This window comes from Neomonachus schauinslandi, chromosome 3, assembly GCF_002201575.2.
Source record: "Neomonachus schauinslandi chromosome 3, ASM220157v2, whole genome shotgun sequence".
Classification (NCBI taxonomy): domain Eukaryota; kingdom Metazoa; phylum Chordata; class Mammalia; order Carnivora; family Phocidae; genus Neomonachus; species Neomonachus schauinslandi.
In genome coordinates this window covers 44746120-44770339 of record NC_058405.1, presented here as the reverse complement: position 1 = coordinate 44770339, position 24220 = coordinate 44746120, and the positions used below count along the sequence as shown (strand labels likewise).

The window sequence follows — 24220 nt, the reverse complement described above, 5'->3', positions numbered from 1 at the left end:
TTTCATGTAAAACATAATCAAGAAGCTTTAGGTGCTTCAGTTTTACTAGGTGTTTTTAGTTGTAGGTTAGTCTTTAGAGCTATTTTTAAATGTTATTTATTTATATCTCTTTTGTTTCTCTCTTATCAAAAGACCAAGACATTTGGAGGAGGTGGTGGTGGTGCTAGAAGTAATCTCAACATGAGTGCTGCTGGTAACCGAAATAGAGAAATTTTACAGAAAGAAAAGTCAACCAAATCTGAGGGGAAACATGAAGGTGTCTATAGAGAACTGGTAAGGCTAAAGAATCAACCACAAAATTAATATGTTCTTCCTTACCTTGATGATTTTTGTGTTCTTTCTCATAACTACCACTGGCTTTGTTCATTGTATTGTGGATAGACTTCACAATTCTAAGAAGGCCTTCATTAAGGATTATAGTTAATTTATGGAAAATTTGGATTATTTGAAAGATGATTTACTTAAAACTTCCATTTTACTTAAATTTCTAATGTCCAAATAATGTCTTTTGGAATGGATAGATAAAAAGCCATTAAATTAAATAGAGGACATTTAATAGAGATTATATTCTGTAAGATGATGCATCAGGGACATCCCTTCCCCACATCTTTCTCAAATTTTGTCTGAAGTAATTTTGTTTTGTTTTGCTTCACTCTTTGGGAAAAATATATTAGAACAAGTGCATGTATACTATGGCCTCATTTGCAGAATATACCTGGATTTTTAAGATAAATGGTGGGAGTCAAAGTTATTTCTGGTATGCTGCAGTGTCCTCAGATATAAGGGAACTGACAAGAATTCATTTTCCTCTGCCTTTAGAAGTTGAATGACTTGAGATGATTTTATCTGTGGGGTTCAGAATACTAAGACTGGCTTAAATAGTAGAAATTTATTATTTCATATAACTAGAAATTCAGAAGTAGATGGTTACAAAGGATGATAAATTCAGCAGTATAACAATGTTGGAGCTCTGGTGGGTATCGCTGTGATTTTTTTGGCTTTCTTCTTAGGGTTACAGGATTCTCTGTGTGTTGAATCTTCACACAAAAAGTTCAAAGGCAGGAAGGAAAGGGTGTAGGTCTATTTTATCAGATAAGAAAATATTTTCTGAAGTCTCCAGAAAGTTCCATTTATGTCTTATTGACTAGAGCTAGGTCACATGTCCACTTCTAAATCAGTCATTGGCCAAGGAGAATGGGTTTATTAACTGTGGGCCTGGCTGTCTCTCCCTTGAACATAACAACCATTTCATTCTTTTAGAAAAGTCAGTTTTCAGGTTAGAGTAGATATAGTGAGCTGAAAAAATATGGTCCCTAACTAAAGAAGCCTTCAAACTTTAGTAAATTGAGAATACTTCTCAGGGAATGTCTTGCTATAGAACATCAGAGACCAGCAGTTTGGGGTTGTGACAAGGATTAAACACATGAAGGGAGTGGCATCACAAAGATGGTGGAGTAGAGAGCTCCAGGAATTGGCCTCGCCACCCAAACAACTGTTGAGCTGAAAACTACTCTTTGAAACAACTGTTTTAGAACTCTGGAGCCTGGTAGTCAGACACTGGAGCATCCAGAATAATGAGTGATGAAGAAAGAGGCTGGTTACTGGCTGACCATGGGGTAATGGAACAGAGACTTTAGTGATCATATACCACAAGAAATATAATCCTTGCAAAGAAAGTTTGGAAAAGTCACTAAACAAACTTACAATAGCAGCTTTCATCTAGTAACAACAGCAGTCTCTGAGGAGGAGGGAGAATCTGATTTTCAAAATTATTGCCATTATAGTATTCAAAATGTCCAGTTCCCAACAACAACAAAAAATTACAAAGCATATCAAAAAACAGCAAAGTATGACCCATCATAGGAAAAAAAGAAATTGACAGAAATCATCCCTAAAGAAGCCCAGACATTAGACTTACTAAACAAAGACTTTAAATAAACTATCTTAAATATGCTCAAAGGTCTGAAGGGAACCATTGACAAAGAACTAAAAGAAATCAAGAAAACAATATATGAACAAGTAGGGAATATGAGCACTGGTTGTTATACGCAACTAATGAATCATTGAACGCGACATCAAAAACTAATGATGCACTATATATTGGCTGACTGAACATAATGAGAAAAAAAAAGAGATAGAAATTATTAAAAAGAAACCAAATAGGATTTCTGAAGCAGAAAAGTACAGTAGCTGAAATAAAAAATTTAATTAGCAGATTCAATATCAGACTGGAACAGGCAAGGGAAAGAATCAGTGAACTTTAATATAGGGCATTGAAATTATCAGGTCTAAGATGCAGAGAGAAGAGTGAAGAAAAATAGAGGATAAGGGACTTATGGGGGTACCATCAAATACCAACATACACATTATGTATGGGAATCCCAATAGAAGAGACAGAGGAACAGAAAAACTATCTGAAGAAACAGTGGCCACAAATTCCCCATTAGATGAAATTTTGAATCTGCAAATCCAAGAAGTTCAGCGAACTCCAATAGGAAAACTTAAGGAGAGAGACACACCAAGACACATTATAATCAAGTTGTTGAAAGCTAAAGAAATCTTGAAAGCTTCAAGAGAGGAGCAACTCATCAAATTCAAGGGATCCTGAAAGATATATGAACAATATCTGATCAGAAACTATGAAAGCAAGAAATCAGTGGGGTGATACCTTGAAAGTACTGAAAGGAAAAAAAAAAACAAAAAACCTGTTAACCAAGAACTGTATATCCAGCAAAGCTATTATTCAAAACTGAAGGAGATCATCAAAAGGACAATTTGTAATACCAGTATAAATTTGAATGTACATCAATTATTCTAATGACTAAGTACCAAATTCTTTCGTAGGTTGGACAGTTTTCAATTCCTTATTTTCAACAATTTAAGGAAGATTTGATTGGAATGTCAGGCAATAGGTTCTTAAAATAATTTTTGATAATAGTTGGTATTATAGGTTGAATTGTACCTCCCCAGATGTGTTGAAGTCCTAACCACCAGCACCTTAAAATGTGACTGTATTTGGAAAGAGGGTCTTTACAGAGGTATCAAGTAAAAAAAGAAGGTGGACCCTCGTTCAATATGACTATTCTTCTTATAAAGAGGGGAAATGTAGACTGAGAGACTGATATAAACAGGGCAGGTGACCTGAAGATACACAGCAAGAAGATGGCCATGTAACTAGAATGGTACATCTACAAGCCAAGAAATGCCAAGGTTGCCAGCAGACAACAGAAGTTAGAAGAGGCGAGCAGAGGTCTCCCCTACAGCTCTCAGAGAGAGCAGGGCCCTGCCAATTCCTTGATTGGGAGTATGGTTAACTGAAAATCAGATCCTCAAGGAAGGTAGAATAAATTATACCAAGATCAGGTATTAATTGATTATTAAAAATATTTTTGATCAAGTTCTATGTATGGAATAATATTCTTAATTAGGTATTTATTTGAGAGAGAATTGGGGGAGAGAAAAGTTTTAGAAAGTTTGATAATTTTTTTTTACATTCAATAAGTTTTTGAATAGGAAAGATGCATTTTAGTTTTGATGTCCAGTCCTTTTTATGTTTACTTTAGCATATGCATAGTAAGGATCTAGATTTTCTCTCACTTGTCAACTCTGATCTATTGATACTAGCTACTGTGTTTAGAAAGGATTTTGTGTTTGAAGGAGTCATGGTTTGGAGAAAAGTACTATGCTTTTATCATTGTCTACAAAGGTATCAGAGTGGCTGTCTGCAACATGTATGTGATGTATATGTTATCTTAAAGCCTATCAATCTTAACTCTTAGATGTATACGTTAGTTATATATTCCTCAGCTGGCAGTGGTTCAAGAAGTTTCTTTATGGGATATGTTTGTATTACTTAAAAAGTTCTTGAATTCTACTCAGCTCTAGATTTTTCAAGGAGATTTTGGGTTCTGGCATTTATGAAGTAGATTTTCCTGTTTGAGGTACAGGCTGTCAATGCACCATAGATAGTGTTGCTAATGAATATAGAAAGAATACTGAAACAGAGTTAAAAAAAAAATAAAGCTACTGAGATAGTACCATTTTGTTAACTTCATTTTATAGTTTGCAATTTTGGAGAAGTCCTATATTAATACATTGACTTTTGAGGATATAGAAGTATCAACCAAGAAAAATTTTCATTATGTAGTTTTCACTATATAATTTTCAGAAGCTTTATTCTGACACCATTTTTTCTTCCTTCCTTCCTTCCTTCCTTTCTTTCTTTCTTTCTTTCTTTCTTTCTTTCTTTCTTTCTTTCATTTGTAATGATAGTTGTGAAGTCAGAGAGTACTAGAGGTACAACCCCACATATCATGCAGATTTTTTCTTGACTGTTGGTATGAAAAAGCAGCAAATGAATGCTGTATTAGTATGACATTTTTTCCATAAGCAGGAGATGTAATTTTTAGTTAAAAAACAGTGTATAGTTGAAAACTTATACCTTGCTTATTTATGGCCATCAGCACAGCTTTGCTCTTAATTTCTTACAGGTTGATGAGAAGGCACTGAAACACATAACAGAAATGGGCTTCAGTAAAGAAGCATCGAGGCAAGCTCTTATGGATCATGGCAACAACTTAGAAGCAGCACTGAATGTACTTCTTAACAGCAATAAACACAAACCTGTTACAGGACCACCTCTGAGAGGTAGAATTCATTAAGCAATGTGCCAGATAGTATTGTTTGCTTTTCAGGCTGAGGTTTTATTGTGGGGGAGTGGGGGTCATAAATTCATTTCTCTTTGTGGTAAGTGGAAGGAGCACCAATTTTGGAACCACGGAGACTTGTTCAAGTTACTCCAAGTCTGTTTATCTTCATCTTTATGTAAAGTAGGTCTAATAATATCTTATTTAGCAGGGTTGTTATAAGTAGTAGAGAAAATACGATATAAAGTGAATAGTTCTATTCATTATTTCTAGAACTGTGCCCCTTACATAAATTACTAGTCTGCAAACTTTTTAAAACTAACAAGCACAGGACTTTTACTTAGTGTTATTCTTTAGTCATTCAAGCCTTAATCCTATATTCTTTTAAAGGATAAATGGTTAAAGAAAAATTTTATAAAAATGATTTTTTTCTCTTAAAAGATTACTTACATGAACAAATTCAAATTTCCAAATAGATCATTTTGAAGACTAAAGGTGCTAGTTAATATAATCATTTAAAAACTTTTTTGTTTAAAAGATGTAGAATATACAGAAAAATATGAAAAGAAATACAAAATCAAACTTAAGGTGACCAATGATTATATTTTAGTGTGTTTTCTCCATTTGTTTTTGTATGTACAATAAATATATCTTGCTTTACTTCTTCAGGTAAAGGAAAAGGAAGGGGGCGAATAAGATCTGAAGAAGAAGAGGAACTGGGAAATGCAAGACCTTCAGCACCAAGCACACTATTTGATTTCCTGGAGTCTAAAATGGGGACATTGAGTGTGGAAGGTAGGCTAACTTAAAGTAGATTTTTTTTTAAAAGACCAGATTTGTTTGGAATTGTACCAAAAAAGGTTAATAAAGCAACTGACAATACAAATCTCTATCTGGGTGTTAAAATTTTTAGTTACAAATTTCCTGTTTGACAGAAGCACAGAACAAAATTTGAATTGTTACATTCTGAAAATACTAAAAGGTAGCTTATTTTGCCCTGTGACTGTATAATGGGTAATATCGCCAGACTTTTCCCCCAGCTTCACTAGATGACAGATTTAGATATGAAAACAGATTGTTACATTGGAGAATTTATTATTATATAATCTTAAATGACATTTTGACTGTGAATCGTCTTTCTCTTCTTTCTCCACATATTACATATCATATGAAAATATTCACACAAGGAGTCAGTATGCTCTCACAATAATGATGTATTCTTTTTTTTTTTTTTTTTTAAAGATTTTATTTATTTATTTGACAGAGAGAGATAGCGAGAGCAGGAACACAAGCAGGGGGAATGGGAGAGGGAGAAGCAGGCTTCTTGCCGAGCAGGGAGCCCGATGTGGGGCTCGATCCCAGGACCCTGGGATCATGACTTGAGCCGAAGGCAGATGCTTAACGACTGAGCCACCCAGGCACCCAATGATGTATTCTTTAATATGATATATTTTAGTGATTAATATAAATACTGAAAATATAAATAAGTATGTTAAATGTATATCTTTTTTCCTAAGCATAGGATATAATAAATATTTTCTAAAATAGTATGTTTTTAAAATATGATTCCCAGGGCGCCTGAGTGGCTCAGTTGGTTAAACATCCAACTCTTGATTTGGGCTCATGTTGTGAGATTCAGCCCTGTGTCGGGCTCTGTGCTGGGCATGGAGTCTGCTTAAGATCCTCTCTCTCCCTCTCTCTCTGCCCCTTCCTCCACTCCGCCCCCCCCCAAAAAATAAAATAAAATATGATTCCAAAAAGTTAGGGAAATACATGTTTAAATTCAGTTTTCTCTTTCAGATATATTTTTAATTAAATGAAAGCTTGCAGATAAAATGCTTTGATAACAAATTCAAAGTGTCCAGATTTCATGAAAATGGAAGCTCATTGCTAGCTTATATAGAAAAGAAAGTGTATTTTGAAAAAAAAAATGTTTGATGTAGATGAGATTTGTAAGCAGAGACATGTAACAGCAATATTTTCTTGGTTATAAAGCATAATGTATTGGTTTTCCATTGCTGTTTAATAAATTACCACAAAGTCAGTGGCTTAAAACAATGCAAATTTATTATCTCATAATTTCTGTGGGTCAGGAGTCTAGGCGAACTTACTTGGGGCCTTTGCTTAAGATTTCAGTTGGGGCTATGATCTTAGCCGAGGTTTGGTGTCCTCTTATACACTCACTGGTTGTTAGCAAAATTTAGTTCCCTAATAGATTAAGATCAAAATTCCCATTTTCTTGCTTAATGTTGCCTGGGGAGGCTTTCAGCTCCTGGAAGTTGTCGGGTTCTTGCCACCTGACCTCCTCCATAGGCAGTTCACAACATGTTTGTTTGCTTCGATAAAGCCAGCAAGAGACTCTCTACTGCTTCTTCAAATCTCTGACTTCCTGATATTTTTATCACAACTTCCTTTATATTCTCCCAATCAGAACTTATGTGATTTTCTTTTATCCTTCTGTTTCCATACATTTGCTTTTGACTCCTGCAGTGTCTCCTAAATCATAATGAGGTTGAGACTGAGAATGGTAATTTTATGGTGACCCATGTACCTATAAGGCTTCAGTTCTCACAGAACTAATTTTATACCAACAAAATGAAATAATATTAGCATTCCACTTGGAAAAAGGTATCAAAGTTAAGATACATGACATAAATACTACAGTAAAAAACAAACATCTGTGTTAGATATGCTTCTGAGGAAACAGAAATTTATGAACACATATGGTAATACAGGCCATTGTTTTAGTAGATGTGTTTTATTTATGTCACTGTTATTTAATGTGACATAGAATCTGCTAGCATGTGAGAAAATATGGACATTACATAGTATATATAATATAATATTCCAGATCCTTGGTTTTTACAGAGAATATAATCTGTGACCTTCATAAATTCCTAAATTCAAGAAATTAGATATTTCTAATATTTGTACAGTACAGCCTCTTAAATTTGATCCCGAATCACATGTTCTGCAGTTATCCTAACACCAGAAATTACTCCCTCCAACTTATATTAGTTTTTGAAGAGAGAGATTTTGAAATTTTTGAAGAGAGAGCACAAGCGTGGGAGAGGGCAGAGGAAGAGGGAGAAACTCAAGCAGGCTTCACACCCAGTGCAGAGCCCAACGAAGGGGTCGATCTCATGACCCTGAGATCATGACTTGAGCCGAAATCAAGGGTCGGACGCTTAACCAACTAGGCCACCCAGGTGCCCCTTATATTAGTTTTCTATCATATTTGGTGACCACTATTCTCAGAGAAGCAAAATTTTCATTCTTTCCCAGAAGTACTGTGAGGGCAAGCCGGCTAAAAAAGATGGGAGATGGGCAGAACGCTTCTTGAAGGAGGTGGCATTTTAGACAAATCCGCAGAGCAATGTTAGATCAAGGACAGTCCAAGTAGAGGGAGCTCTGGGTGTCCAGGCTTGGAGGCAGCAGAACACCAGTTCGCTGTCTTTGGGACAGTGTGCGAGAGGTGGGAATAGAGGGCCAGAGGTAGAAGTGGTAAGCTGGGGACAGATAAAGAGGATTTTTCCTAAGGAACTTTTATTTTATCTAAATGGCAGTGCAAAGCCGTGAAAGGGCTTTTGGCATGAGAGCAATGAAGTTTGGTGCCTTCGTGAAAAACAAAATTTTTTTTTCTCTGCCTGCAAGGTGGAAAATGGGATTGAGACTGAAGCAAGACTGCATTCTATGCGTTACGAGGAATTCTTCATTCTATAAATGTATTTCATGTAGTATTTATTTGTACTAGGTCTATGGCTAGTGGTGGGTACAGGATATAATAAAATAGTTCTTTCTAAACATTCAGGGAGATAATAGGGATCTTGTAGCTCTTGCCCCAAAGAAGCTTACTGTCTAGTTATGTTTACACTATACTGTAGACAAATGTGCAATTGCATTATGTCTAAAAAACAATTTAACCTTGATTAAAAAACACTTTATTGCTAAAAAAATGCTGACCGTTAGCTGAGCTTTCAGAAAGTCATAATCACTGATCACAGATCACCGTAACAAACATAGTAATAATGAATAAATTTGAAATATTGTGAGAATTACCAAAGTGTGAGACAGAGACATGAAGTGAGCAAATGCTGTTGGAAAAATGGTGCTGGTAGACTTGCTGGACAGAGGGTTGCCACAAACCTTCAGTTTGTAAAAAAATGTGGTATCTGTGAAGTGCAATAAAATGATACATGCCTGTAATCTTTAATAATATTTAATCCTTTACTTCAAAGTTTTATTGCCAAAATAAGACCAATCAGTTAGTTTGAATGGCTAGGTAATACTTTAATTAGGCAGACTTGAAAATACTGTTTGGTTTAGTATTTCATTGTTTTAAATGTTAGTCTGACCAAAAGCTGATTCTGTCAGTAGCAGCTCTTCAGATCCTAAACTTTTTCTTTGATGATGTTGACATCACTCGTAAGAGATTGATTATAACACACATGACCGCAAACAAGCTGGGCAGTAAGTTGATATGTATACATACACTGACGATTATTGTGCCTATAGCTGTGTCTTAGAGTGCCGGGGCTCTGCCTCCATGTAGTCAGTCCTATTACAGGGAAGGTGACAGGAGAGATGTGCGTGCCTGCCTGTGCTGCCAACCTCACGCTTACTCTTTCTCTTGTTAACCCACTCAATGCCACTGCGGTTTTCTTAGGTGAGCTGGGGCTCATAGTAAAGTAAATGGATGAGGCAAGCAGCTGAATTGTTTTTCTGCTCATTTTACGATTTTATGTGTTTTCTAAATTGGAAATAAAGCCTAAAATAACTTTTTACTTTCATAAAATTGAATCTCCACTTTGGTCTTCTCTCAGAATTTGGTCATTGTTCTATAAATCTTGAGTTATAAAATTAACTCTTCTTTGATGGGAGAAAATGTTGGCCATTTTTCCAAGGAAAATTTAGGAGGCTTTTCAGGATGGAGTCTCTATAATATTAAATGGTTAAATGCTTCATGGACAACTAATGAAAAAAGTGAGGATCTTATGATTTTAATGTTCATAATGGTGTCATTATGTGGGTCTGTTACAGTCCCAGGTTGATTATAAAGAAATAGTCTGATTCAGTGATACATATATTTGGGGTTTTTAAATTTTTTTTCTAATTTAGTTGAATAATCGAATCTTTCTTGCTTCTATGTTTTGTATTATATGAGCTGTCTCAGGATTTTGTTTAGTTTTAGTATCCTCAAAATCATCTTTTAGCTGAGTAAATGTAGGCCTGGATGGACTTGTTATTATCATATCAGATTCTGTGTAATGTGTCTGGCTATATAGGAATATACTTCTGACAAATTTAAGGCAGGTTAGTAACACATTTACCTTCACATTTTATCATATAATTTTCTCTAAAAGGGTGCTATCATTTCTTTATTCTAATTTCTTAAAACTTCTATCAGAAGTCATTGATCATCACATGTACTTAGAGATTTTCTCTTAACATTAACTTTTTGTTGGATCTTTAAATTGGCATTAAACATAATTCTAGTTGACATTTTTATCAGTATTCTGAAAAAAAAGAGGTTGGATTACATTATTCTCTGAGAGTAATCACTAATTAAAGTATTTCTATGTGATATGTAATGATGTCAACTTGGGAAGATTTAATTGATCAGCTTGTGATAGGGTTGTGTTCCAAAAGGCTCTTATATATAGATTTTTCTTTTTGAATTTGGTTTTACAGACTATATATTATAATTGGTGGCTAGATTATCAAGCCAACTTTCAAAAAATCAATTTTTGTTCCATCATATACCTTAAGTTGATAATGAATATCCTCAGTGATACATAACTACCACTTAAAACAATGTCCACTGAGAATATATATTTTAAATTTCAAGTTGAGACAGAAAGAGTAGGTTTGATTCTTTCTGTTATTATGGAAGATAGGTTTGCCAGAGATAGAGGTAGGAATGCCTTGAGACAGTAACTTTACTGTTTTAACTCTCTACATCTAAATAAGAACAGGATAACCTTAATTTGTTCTGAATGGGGAACAAGGGGCATTGTGAGAATAGTGGACAGAGTAACTCTCTTACATTTGTATTTATCTACCATTCTCTTTTTTGTGTAGTTTATTCTGTAAATTAAATGTAATCAGTTTTATATATGTTTCTTCATATTTTGCATCAGAATTTTAGAAATCGGAATAAAGAATATAACCTAGTTATATGCAGAGTAAACATTTAGAAAAATATGAAGAGAATTCAAATAGAGACATTTTTATGAGAAGGATAAGATTTAAATTAAATAAATATAGGAACTAAGCACTCATCCAACATTTATAAATGTTGGACATGGTCATAGGTGATCAAGCTTCCTCTTTCCAGGACCCAGTCTGTACCCATCTCCTGCTTTCCCTGACTTGTTTCATGGTTCATAGAGTTCTGTAATTCCTCAAGAAGTACGATTATCTGATTCTTTTTTGGCTTGTTGGTGATAATTGAGAAGAACACCTCTTACCTAATTGTATTTGTGTCCTTTCTACTTTCAAACTTGCCCACTTGTGTCTTTCTTGTAGGGTGTACTGAAGGCAGTAAGAAGTAACCAGAACCTTCTTTTCATACCACGTTCTCTTAAAGCATCAGCGTCCTTAGTTAGGTGGTCTCAGTTTCAGGACAATAGGCTACAGTTTAAATGCACAGTAAGGAGTTCCAACTTCCTGTTAGGGGATGAGGAGACTTTCACTACCCTGTACTCTTTCTTTGCTAAGAAGTTTTACATTTGAGGGCGCCTGAGTGGCTCAGTTGGTTAAGCGTCTGCCTTTGGCTCAGGTCATGATCCCGGAGTCCTAGGATCAAGTCCCACATCGGGTTCCCAGCTCAGCGGGGAGCCTGCTTCTCCCTCTGGCCCTCTCCCCTCTCATGCTGTTTCTCGCTCTCTCCCTCTCTCAAATAAATAAATAAAATCTTTTTTAAAAGTTTTACATTTGAGATTCTGTCACTTGTATCATCCTATTTTCTGGCACCAACTTCTAAATTAGTTTGCTTTAAGATATAAGCCACAGAAATGCCAATAAGCAAAAAAGGAATTTTTTTTGCTCAATAACTGGAAAATCTTTCTGTCTCTGCATTCTGCTATTTTTGTTTGTTGACAGTGTCTCCACATGGTAGCAATGATTGACCCAGGTATAATGACATATAAAGATATGCAGGTAAAAAGACTCAATTTTGCAAGTTAATTTTTGGGGGGCAAAGATAAATACCTTTCATCGTATAATTATTGGTTATCCAAGCTCAACTGAGTCCTACTAGGGATTTTGGCATTCATGTATGTGGAGTGGCTAGGGACAGAATCCCAAAGAGATTTGGAGAAATGTCAAATCTCCATTTATAATATGAGATAAAAGGTAATAAAAACAAATATTTGTCAGAATCAAAGAAATGGTCCTCATACCTGGAAAGTTAGACAGGAAAGGGCCTTCTTAGTCAGGAAAGGCCCCTTGGTCAGGAAAACACAGGACATCTGAATTAACTAACTGATTTAATTGATTTCATCAGTATTATATGTAAGGAGGAAAGAGTAGTTCCCACATCTACCTTCCCTCTCAAAGCAAGATTCTGTTACCAAAAGAAGGAGAGAATTGGACAGGTTTCTGGGGCAGATAAATACAACTGATTCTATACTAACTTAACTCACAACTTTTTTTTTTTTTTTTTTTTGTAGATTTAAGACTTAGCCACCCAGGCACCCTCACAACTTTTGTATTTACCAGTTGTATGTGTTTGGGCAAGTTACGTAACTTCTTAAACCTTAATGTCTTTATTGGGAAATGGGGAATAGTAGCAGCACCTAAGATGTAGGGTTGTTGAGATCAAATTAGATAATGTACATAAAGTGCTAAGCACAGTGCTTGGCACATAAGCCTCCATATAATGGTAGTTCTACCACTACCACCACCACCACCATCATCATCATCTTGATTAACAATAGCAGCAACAGCCTCCTCCACTCATCATCTCCTCATCACCACCCCTACTACCCTACTACAGGCCCTCATCAGTGCTCCACTGACTCTTTGCAGATCTTTATCATCCCACTCTCCATTTTGTGGTCAGTCATCTTTTAAAAAAATTTGAGGGCGCCTGGGTAGCTCAGTCGGTTAAGTGTCTGACTTCAGCTCAGGTCATGATCCCAGGGTCCTGGGATGGAGTCCCACATCAGGCTCCCTGCTCAGCAGGGGGGGGCCTGCTTCTCCCTCTCCCCTTCTCCCCTGCTCGTGATCTCACTCTCTCTCTCTCAAATAAATAAATAAAATCTTGTAAAAAACAAACAAAAGCATGAATTTGATCCCACTACCCCCTTTCCTAAAATGCTCCATTATCTCTTTTCAGTGGCAGAAAAATATTCAGACTACACTACATGCACTGTTTCTGTGGTGTTCCATTACTCTATTTCTGGTGAATTTTGTGAAAAGTAGCATTTACTTGATTAACATTACTGCATAATTTCAAATCCTGCATAATATTCAGATATAAATAACATATTTAGATGTTAGCAGATATAATATTGGTGGTTTGATGGGTAATTGACATGAAGTTGTAGGATTCTGATAGTTGTTAGGTGTCTTTTTTGTTTTTGTTTTATTTTCTTTTAATCAAGTTTCAAGTCAGCTTAAATAGTTTGGCTTACAGATTTATAGCTCAAATTTTGAAGACTGAAGAAGAGGGGGCTGTAGGAAGGAAATGTGATATAATGGTAATGGCTTAATTGGAAAGGCAGGAAACTAAGTCAAGAAAAGAGAATATGTATGTTTTAGGCCAGATGTTCCTGTGAAGGGTTTCCTCAAGGAAGGATCACCCAAGTACAGATCTTCCTTGACTTAAGATAGGGTTACATTCTAGTAAACCCACTGTAAGTTGAAAATACCGTAAGTCAAAATGCATTTAATACACCTTAGCCTAGCCTAACTTAAATGTGCTCAGAACACTTATATTAGCTTAGAGTTGGGCAACATTATCTAATACAAAGCTTATTCTATAACAAAGTGTTGAACATCTCATGTAATCTATGGAATACTAAAATAAAAAATATGTCACAGTGCTGCACATGTAATGTCCAGATTATGAATGTATATTTAGTAGTGATTTGAATTTAATAACTATATACAAAATATTATGTGTGGATTTAGGGATAATCTTAGTGAAAAATTTTAAAGGAAATACATAGAAAAATTGGTTAAAATCAGCTTACCATAAATTTGAAATGCACTTTTTTAAGCATGTCTTAGAAGGGCATTTTAAGAATAGAAAGCTAATAATTGAGGTTAATAAATGTCTTGATCAGGTACCACAGAAGTGTATTGTTTCCTATTGTATAGGTGTTAATTGATAAATTTAGAAAAAATTAAAAATATAGGTAACAAAAGAAAAGGAAAATGGCCCATGATCTCATCACCATATTCTATTTTTGTTTCTGTTTGAGATCATACTTACATACAGCTGCTTTTTTGTCCTACAATAAAATATAACCGTATTTCTATGTGATTATATATTCCTGCCAGCATAATTTTTAATGGCCCCATAGTAATTGATTGTAATTCTATTAATGTTGTTACTAATTTAAAAGTTTCCAAATTTTGCTATAACAATAACCTTCCAAAATAATATTTTTTAAAGATTTTATTTATTTATTTGAGAGAGAGAGTGGGAGAGAACATGAGAGGGGAGAGGGTCAGAGGGAGAAGCAAACTCCCCGCTGAGCAGGGAGCCCAATGTGGGACTCGGTCCTGGGACTCCAGGATCATGACATGAGCCAAAGGCAGTTGCTTACCAACTGAGCCATCCAGGTGCCCCCCAAAGTAATATTTTGGTTAAATTATTTGCATAGCAGTGGTTATTTTTTCAGGCAAATGTATGGAAATCAAATTATTTGGCATACATATTTTTAAGATTTGTTAGCCGTGCTATCAGTTGTGATATATAATTAATTTTCTTTGGTACTTAGATCTATAGAAGATAGATATAGCCTTTCTCAGAATGCTAGGACACACGAACCTCTTTTTCATTTTTGCCATTCTTCTATTTTCCTCCTCCTCCTCCTCCTCAATTAATGATGCATTCATTTAAGCATTTATTGACCATAAAAATAGAATAATAAGTAGCCATTATTGAGCATCTACTATATGCTAGGAACTGTTCTAGGTGCTTTGCATACTATTAATTCATTTAATCATCTGCAAACGCAAATGTATGTTGTTATTTCCACTTGACAGATAAGTAATAGGCTTGAAGGGATAAAACATATTACCCATAAGAACTAAAGAACTGGAACATGGCCCCCCTGTCTGTCTGATTCCCAACTCAGAATTCTTTCTATGATGCTCCATTTCTAAACACCTATTGGTTTGGTGGGGGTGGGGGGAGAGCAATCAAGAGTTTAATTTTAAGATATGTTAATTTTTAAAAATCAAGGAGAGACATCAAGCAGGCAGTTGAATTTAGAGATCAAATAGGGGTGGAGGAGCCAGTAAAGGAAACTGAGAAAGCAGCTGCCAAAGAGGTAGGAGTATGAGAGAAACTGAGAGATAAGGATGGAAAGTGTCCGTTGAGTTTATGTAGAATCAACAGCGTACAGGTGAATGTTTAGCAGTAGGCTCTGGGAGAAGAGGTGGGAACAGAGGAATGCTCTTGTTTTTTAGCTTTTCCTGTTTCTGTGGTGTAAATCTTTCCACTGCTGCCAATTTCAGACTGTCAGTAGTTTAACAAACAGCTTCCAGATTTTTCTGAAAATTTAATGTCAGTTCTAGTACAGTGTTCAAGTTGGCTCCTGCACACCACTGATTAAAGACCTTGACAAAAATAGTGCCAGTGAAGTGGTGGAGTTAGAAGACAAACTGAAGGATATCCAGCAGATAAATGTTATATGGGCATTAAAATGATTATTTTGAAGAGACTGGTAAGAAAGAGCATATTTAATATAGCATGAAGAAGTTAAGCTATATGCTTGAGATGATAGGTGATTTCTCTTCCTGCCTATCACATTATATTTTTAAAAGGTTACATTTTATTTTTATAGTATATGGAAAACATAATCATTTAATAACTGCGTATGTTTACATGGACCTGCAAGGCATGAGACATAATCCCTGGTCTTATATTTTATAATCTAGGTCAGAATTCATACAGAATAAATCTGTAGAGGAAATAATTTTTTATTGAGGAAACAAGTATATAAATTTTGAGCTGATAGACAAATTTTCAGAGCCAAAGAGTTTCGTGATCATTACAGAATATACACATCTAAAGATATTTTATACAAAAAGCCCTGATTTGTATCATTGAAAATTTTGAGGTAAAAAAAATTATGTATAAGATGGCTGGAATACAGACATAGAAATATTAGAAAGTGTTATGCTTCAGTTATGATGTGAGTTCATGTCCTAGTCAGTTGAGACCAGCTTTTTGTAACAAATACCTTTAATTATTTATTTCTGTTTTGTTTTACTTGTTGGAGGATTACTCTGCAGTAGTTTCAGCTATTGAACTTGAATCATTTTAGACCTCAGTAGGTAAGCTGTTGTACCATAGGGGCTTTTTAAAAATAGTATTCTAGCTGTAAGTGGACATTCCTTTGCTTTTTCTTTATAAAAATCCTCTTTACTTTCATTTTTTTGTCCCCAAAAATAAAGTAGCTTTAAATTTCACTAGCATATTTTGGCTTCAAGTTGTAAGAGTTCTCATTTTTGTTTTGCTATAGTTTTCTGTGAAATTTGCAAGAAATGTGTTACAAAGATAATATGGAGTCTAAAATTATCATACTCATGGTCCTGGAAAATATTAATCAGCTTGGAAGAAAAGATCACACAAGTTTAGTTTCTTAAGTTTGGCTGATGCTTCCTATATGAGAGTTTTAGTTGTTTTGACACATTATCCTTTCAGTTTTTGCAAGTTTGATAATAAGTGACGTTTTAGTTGGTGTTTCCAGTGTATTTTCTGCAGTAAACGTTGATATTTGAGTTAAAGCAAAAATAACATAAATTGTTATTTCTAAATGGTTTCTGACTCACAAGTTTAGCACCTCTTGTATCAATGCCCAGTTTATCAACAAGGGAACGTTACCTCACTTACCCAAGTCCACTAATGCACAATTGAACTAAAGGCATTAATGGCAGTGAATAGTATGGGGATGATAGTAAGACTGCAGTGCTACATTTGATTAAAAATTCTTGTGTTATTATATGTCCAGGATATGCTAAGAAGATGAAATAATCCAGTTTGAGAGGAGTTTTATGAGAAACACAGAAATGTGACTGACAGGGCTTATTTAGGTATTAGAGTTGGTTGAAAGGAAAGAAATAAGGAATGATCCTTTATAGTTTAGGGTTTCATGCATTAGGATTAAGAGCCCTGACGACTCAGGTAAAATGGAGCAACAACAGGGAACATGTTAGGCCCCACAAGGCAGTGTCACCCTACCCCGTTACCTCATCTTCTTTAATGCTCCTTCATCAGAGGAAAAAAGCATACCCGTAGAAGGGTGACCCAGAAAAATTTTTTCTTCTTGAAGTTGTTAGAAAATGCAGATTATAAGAGATTATGCTACCATGGTGGTATGAATAGACAGTAGTAATTACCCCCAAAAAACCCTTTATTTTTTAAAATGTTTTTTTCTTCATAAGAGCAGTGCATATTCAGTCTGGGAAATAGTGAGTGATCATTTATTCATTCCACAGTATTAACTTGAGGCTTACCATGCGGCAGGTACTATGTTAGAAGGGATATATTGGTAAAAAGAACACAGTTCAGAGATCTCAAAGTCTAGCACAGGAGAGAGATTCTGGCAGTTCTCTTCTGTGCTGTTGTGTACATTGCTGTGCACAGAGCAAGGGTGCTTGGCTCGGTCTCTGGGGGTTGGAGGAGAAGGACCTCCCAGAAAAAGTGAAATCCAGGCTGAGAACTGAAGAGAGGCTAGAGGGAAGACGCCTGGGACATGTTCAGGCACTGCGCAGGTGTGGACGCATGTGTGATCCTAATACACTGAGAACACTCAGAACAAGACACTTCTCGCTTACCAGGAAGCGAAACTGTTTTCGAGTGTCTGTTAGTTACTGATGGAGAAAAGACCAAATTGTGGCTAGAAATGCCCTCTGGAGAGGACATTACAAAATCTGAGTGTTTAATGTGTTTAGAGGTAGAAGAAAAATTAATCCAGTGGCATATTTTCCATATGAAATTTGTAATGTAGCCATATTCCTGCAATTTGTTTATAAAGAAAAGAAGGAAAATCAGCCAAATTAAACATATGTGTTCTCATTTAATGAATTGATCTGTACAGGTAGTGCTTTTTTTACTCTGACAAAAATATTTTTATGGAATCCTAACCTGTGTTCCATGAGGAAATACTGAAAATGACTCATGATTATTAATGATTTAATGCTACTAGCACAATGGTATCTTTGTTGAGGAGGTATAGCAGGACAGTTAATAATGAAGTCTGGAACCTGACTGCCTGGTTAATCCCAGCTCTACCCTAGTTAGTTGTATGACCTTGGTCAAGCTTCTCCAACTTCCTTATTTGTAAAATGGGAATGTTAGTATAGTTGTACCCGGAGCTAAGTTCATTTGGTCAACTATATGAGGAATTTTATGTACTCCCCGAACTAAACTTTTTTTTCCTTTTGCATTTGTAAGGCCTGGCTCGGGCTTTGCATGCCTCTTGAGTATGACTGGAGAAGGGGTATCATTGCAGCTGTATCATTGTTGTGTGTTGTGTGTTTTCTCAGCATTCTCATATTTGTTCATTTATAGCGGCGATGATTTTATGCTTCATGCCCCCCTTTTTTTCTTTGACTTTGCTGTTTTTAAAGGGGATTTGAGATACTCAAGTGTTAATTCTGTGAACATTGAGTGTCATAAATAGGTTTATTTGTGAGCTTAGCCTTAAGTTTAATGTGTGTCACAATTATGAAAGAATACCATGAGAATAAAAAAAAAAAACTATCTTTGAATAACGCAATGTTTGCTTTTGTTTTTTGTTTGTTTGTTTTTTAGATTTTATTTATTTATTTGACAGAGAGGGAGAGCCAGAGAGTATGGCGGGGGGGGGCGGGCAGGAGCGGGGCAGGCAGGAATGGCAGAGGGAGAAGAAGAAGCAGGGAGCCCAACGCTGGGGCTTGATCCCAGGACCCTGGGATCATGACCCGAGCTGAAGGCAGACACTCAATTAGTCATTACCACAATTTTAAACTGTATTATTAGTTTGTTTACTTATTTGTTGTCTGCTTCTTCCCCTTATACCTAAAGCACCACAGGATAAAGTATGAGTCTTACTACTGCTTTGTATATAGTGACTAGAACAGTGTTGATGCTTGTCCAGAGTCCATGCTTACTTAACTATAGTATAGAGTAACTGAATGAAGAAAATAGGTAGGTAGCATTATTCCGATTTTAAAAGGTCACACAGCTGCTCAATGGTATGACTGGGATTTAATTCCAGTTGTCAGTCTAATACCAAAGACCTTATCCGGGCCATGAGAAAAGCAATTTCACAACTATTTTCTAATTGATTCTTCACCATAATCTTGTAATAAATACAATTATCCACACTTTCCAGATGAAGAAACTGGGTCTTTTTGTGACTTTGTCAAAGACGTATCACTCAGAAGTGGGAGAATGAATTTATTTGGCTTGAGCTCAGTGTTTCTATGTTGTGCAGTGTTTCCCTGTAATCACTTGAACTCAGTCTAACTCTGTCCCAATGTGCTTTGATGCAAACTTGTCTTACAGAAAGTAAGACGGAAAGTGTATTTTCTATTTCAGTGTTGCCCCCTTAGCTGAGCCCAGGTGACAGTGTTAAACAGGTAGTGATTTTTAACTTAGAAGCTTGTTCCATTCCCATTGTTTTTAGTAACTATCTTTCTTTTAGTAAATACTTACTGAATACCATTTGTTTGACTGTATTATAGCTAGGCACTGGAAAAAACAATGATGAGTAAGAATTACGCTCCACCCTCAATTTGGTTAATTCATAATAATATTTAAAGTACTTAAAAAAAAAAAAAGAACATGGAGTATCAAAATGAATGAGATACCTCTGGGCATGGAAAGACGGCCTTGATATAGAATTGATTTAAAAAGTATACAGCAGCTTTTGAGATGTGCATGAGTCTGCTTTTTTGTTTAAAAATAAAATATGCATAGATATGTTTATATGAATTATATAAAAAGGAAGAATAACCTCTGAAAATGTTAATAATGGCTATCCCTCGAGGTGGGCTTGAGTAGGTAGAAGATAGTACTTTCATTCTATTTATATTTCTTACGATAGGATTATGAGTGATTTTTACTTTTTTAAAATATTTCTTGTATTTTTTAATATAAAAAAATTTTAAAGGGTGTATAAGAGAATTTTATCTGGAGAATGTTTATAATATTTTAGGTGAGAAACAGTATTAGAGTAAGATTTTGATTTTCTGATCTATCTGAATTTTCTCTATAATACGATTTTTATAGTTTGACAGTGAAATTTTTACTAAAGCATTCTTTCCGCCCTATTTTCAACAACAACAACGAAAACAAATGCAAACAAAAAAATAAATAAAGCAAGGTAAGGATCCTAACTAAAGGTAGGGGTTGGTGTAGGGGAGATGTGTAAATAGGGAAGCAACTTATCATCCAAGTATTGTTTAAAATTTGTTTGCATTATTATAATGCTAATAATAATCATAATTATAACAGTGACAGCTCACATTTACTGCGTGCTTATTTAAGCCAGATACTGTTCAAAGTACTTTGCATGCATTAACTTAGTTAATCCTCTGAGGTAGGCTCTGTTGTTACCCCTGTCTTAAAGAGGAGGCTCACAAAAGTTATCTCTTGTCGAAGATTACAAAACTATTCAGTGTCAGAGCTGTGGTGTAACCTATGCAGTCCTTCTCCAGAGGTTGTACCCTACCCACTGCTATCTCTGTCAGTTTGTGAGATTCCAAATACCAGTCCAGCTCTTAATAAGGGTTTTAGTTTTTTCCCGCATTAATGAAAGAAACTGTTAATTTTAGGTGAGGATTCTGGTAGTATCCAAATTTTCCTAGTATCCAAATTTATTTTTTCAGCCCATCAGGGATTGGGAAAAAGTCTTTGTGATTTCTGCATCTTACCAGAAATGAACAGATGTAGGTGATAAAATTGTAGCTAACATGTTGTTGGTTGCCTTCTGTTTTGTTTCTCTGGGCAGGCAGCTTGGCATAATGGAAAATAGTGGCTTCAGTTAGATTTGAGTTTAAATTCTGGCATCAACACTCTTTAGCTTCTAGCCTTCTTTGTTTCTTTATTTATAAAATAAAGATAATATTGCTCTTCAGGGTGATTGTGAGAATTACATGAAATAATGTAGGCAAAAGACCTTCAGAGTAGAGTCAGGCACATTGTAAAATCTTAATAAATATTAAGTCACTTTTTCTTCTGGTAGATATCTCAGAATAAATTGAAGAATCATCTTAGGAAACAAAATGTACTTCATTTTTTACTATGAAATGCAGGTACAACTGTGACTGGAAAATGAATATTCAACGAAATATTAATATTTTAAGATGCCTGGTTAATTTAGCACATTCCTGTATACAAACCCAAATAATTTGTGGCAATTAATAAATTCATTTTTAATGACTCTTGCATTTCAAATTGTGGAAATGTAAAACATTGTAATGAATTATCTTATAAACATACATTTGAAACTCATGATCTGGTGTGATAGGAACATTTTATCACAAGTCAGATTGAACTCATACAGCAATTTTTTATTAGTTTCTTCATATGAGCTTTTATCACTTTGATTTTTTTAGGGGCTCCTGGCTGGTTCAGTCAGTGGAGCACATGACTCTCAATCTCAGGGTCGTGAGTTCAAGCCTCACACTGGGTGTGGACCCTACTTATAAAAAAAAAAAAAAGAGGGTATCACTTTGATCTTTTAGATGTTTTCACATTTTTATCCATTTTTTGATGAATTTTTCCATTATTTTTGCTAATCTCCCCTTTTTTTCTCTTATTATTAAATGTGAACCAATTTCTATATATGTTTTTGTTTCATGTTTCTTCTTCAGGTCATTAAAAAAAACCTTCATTTTATTCCACTGCCTATATAGAAAAATATCTCAGTATATTTATTACTGGATGGAGTGATTGTAGACCTGGCCTGTGGTGTTGAGTAGTATTTTGGGTGGTTTGAAATCATCATGCCTTCTGAAGAAGTGTGGCAAAGAGCAACTAGATTCTGAGTGGAGAACTGAGGAGATTTCTATTTGATTTTTGGGCTATTTCTTAATTTACTTAAAATCACATTTTACACAATTTAGTAATTGAGCATATTCTGTTATTTATTTAATAGGTTAGCTCACTCTCAAAATACCTACTATGTATCTCACTTCATTACATAACAACCTAAGAAAAGATACTGGATTTAAGGCATTCAAGAATGATGAAACATTTAAGGACCTTCCTTTCTTGGCTTACTGTTATTTTATTTTTGAAAAAAAAAAATGGGTGTATATGAAAACTACGTTCTTTTATTTATTTATTTATTTATTTTAAAGATTTTATTTATTTATTTGAGAGAGAGAGAATGAGAGACAGAGAGCATGAGAGGGAGGAGGGTCAGAGGGAGAAGCAGACTCCCTGCCGAGCAGGGAGCCCAACGCGGGACTCGATCCTGGGACTCCAGGATCATGACCTGAGCCGAAGGCAGTCGCCCAACCAACTGAGCCACCCAGGCACCCCCCGAAAACTACGTTCTTTTAAAGGCACAATTGTATTTTCTGCCTTATTACAATTAATTTATTTCTAAGAGCAATTTTTATTAAAAAAACTTTTTTATGGATTCTTCTCTCACTACTATTATCTCAGCATAATAATAGAGATGAAGTATATTCAAAATTAGTAAATTACTTGTTTTATTCTGTAATCTAATGTACATCATCAAATAAATATGGAAATCTTGTCCTTTTGTTTTTTTTCTTTTAGAAGAACTGAAATCAAATTCTCCCACACCTACATTCTGTATACATGATTATCCAGATCGTTATCTATAGTCCAGGATACTTAGTTACTCTCATGATGACCTAAGTTAATTTGTACATCCTGACCATCATATTGGTGGCCCTAACTGGAATAACTTAAAAATTGATTCCTAAACATAGCAGATCTAAAATGCTTACTTCTCAAATATCTATTCAAACCTAATTGACAGCAAATAAAATACCTTCATATTTGACTTGTTTTGGAGGCTGAAAATTTTCTTCAATGCACTGTACAAGGGACCTCTCTCTATTACTCAAATCTTGTAACACCTGTATCTTGAGACTACTGTGGGGGCTATTGATAATGTATGTAAAGTGCTGGTGTGTGGTGCCTAATACATAGCAGATAGACAGCAAGAGGCAACTGCTGTTTTTATTCTCTAAGAATGACTAGAACAAAGGCCAGTACATGCTTTCTGCTGCAAGTTTGTGTCCTGCTTATGTTCACTGTTCTTGCTTCCCTAAATGATCACTCTTGGATAATAGTGCTGGCAGAAACCACAGGTGACCATTTCTCTTCTCTCTAAAGAAAAATATAATATTGACTACAGTTGTTAAAAATAAGATATTTGTGTTATATTTATAAAGGAAATCTTGGGAAAAGGTGATTTTTAAAAAATATCTCTGTAAAATAGTCTTGGCTACTGTTTGAGAGTAGTACTCTTGCATATTTAAAAAAATATGTATTCTTTGTCAAAATTAATGGGTGATTTGGCTGGGCATAGAATTGTACTTAGGAAATAATTTTCCTTTAATTTCAAAGACATGAAAAACCTATCAGATTGGCTTTAGCTTCCAGTGGTTCTAATGAGAAGTTTCTTGCCATTTTGAGTCTTGATCTTTAGTCTGTGATTTGTTTTGTCACTCAGGAACTTTTAAAGGTCTTCTCTTTATCTCTGTTTGAGAGATTTTACCTGGTACCTTTTGCCTCCAGTGGGTGTTTGAGAATGTATGGAAACAGTTTTGGTTGTCACAGTGACTAGGGAGAATGCTTTGGCATTTAGTGCCTGGATGTCGGAAAGGTTAATTTTCTTAAAAAGCAGGAAAGCATCTCAATTAAAATGTTAGTAGTGCCACTGTTGAGAAATATTGTGACCCTTGTGTATGACAAGAGAAATAAGACATGTACAGCAAAGACCAGTCAATATGTTTGGTAATAAGGTTGTAGACATGCTGTGTGAAACAGCAGAGGAAGAAAGTGTAAATGACAAGTTACAGATCGAAATAGAATAAAAATCACTACATGAAATACAGCCATTAAATTATCCATGAGTATATATTTACCATGTTACCGCTTTGGGTTACTAGTTGGACATTATCTGCACTATTGTGCTTCATCATATTTTTGACATTTTTTTCTGTATTTCCAAGTAGTACGTGCTCTTAGTTACTTTGATAAGTCAAAAAAATTATTTATTCTTCTCTGTGGTAGGGTATCTATTTGTAATCTAAACACTTAGCAATTCCAGATCCAGACAGATTTGAGGAGTAACATCTTTGCAAAGGCTAGAATTTGACTGACCGTGATAGCGTATGTATTTAAATTGAAGTGGAAT

General features: G+C 35.1%; 1 protein-coding gene across 2 annotated transcripts in view; it reads left to right on the top strand.

Moving 5' to 3' along the window:
* TDRD3 (tudor domain containing 3) overlaps positions 1–24220 on the top strand; it is a 159577-nt gene that overhangs the window by 97291 nt on the left and 38066 nt on the right. For both annotated transcript variants that reach the window (XM_021697897.2, XM_021697896.2), the window contains 3 exons: positions 133–273; positions 4491–4647; positions 5316–5441. In XM_021697897.2, the coding sequence (XP_021553572.1) occupies positions 133–273; positions 4491–4647; positions 5316–5441 (424 nt within the window). The remainder of the gene's footprint in view (positions 1–132; positions 274–4490; positions 4648–5315; positions 5442–24220) is intronic.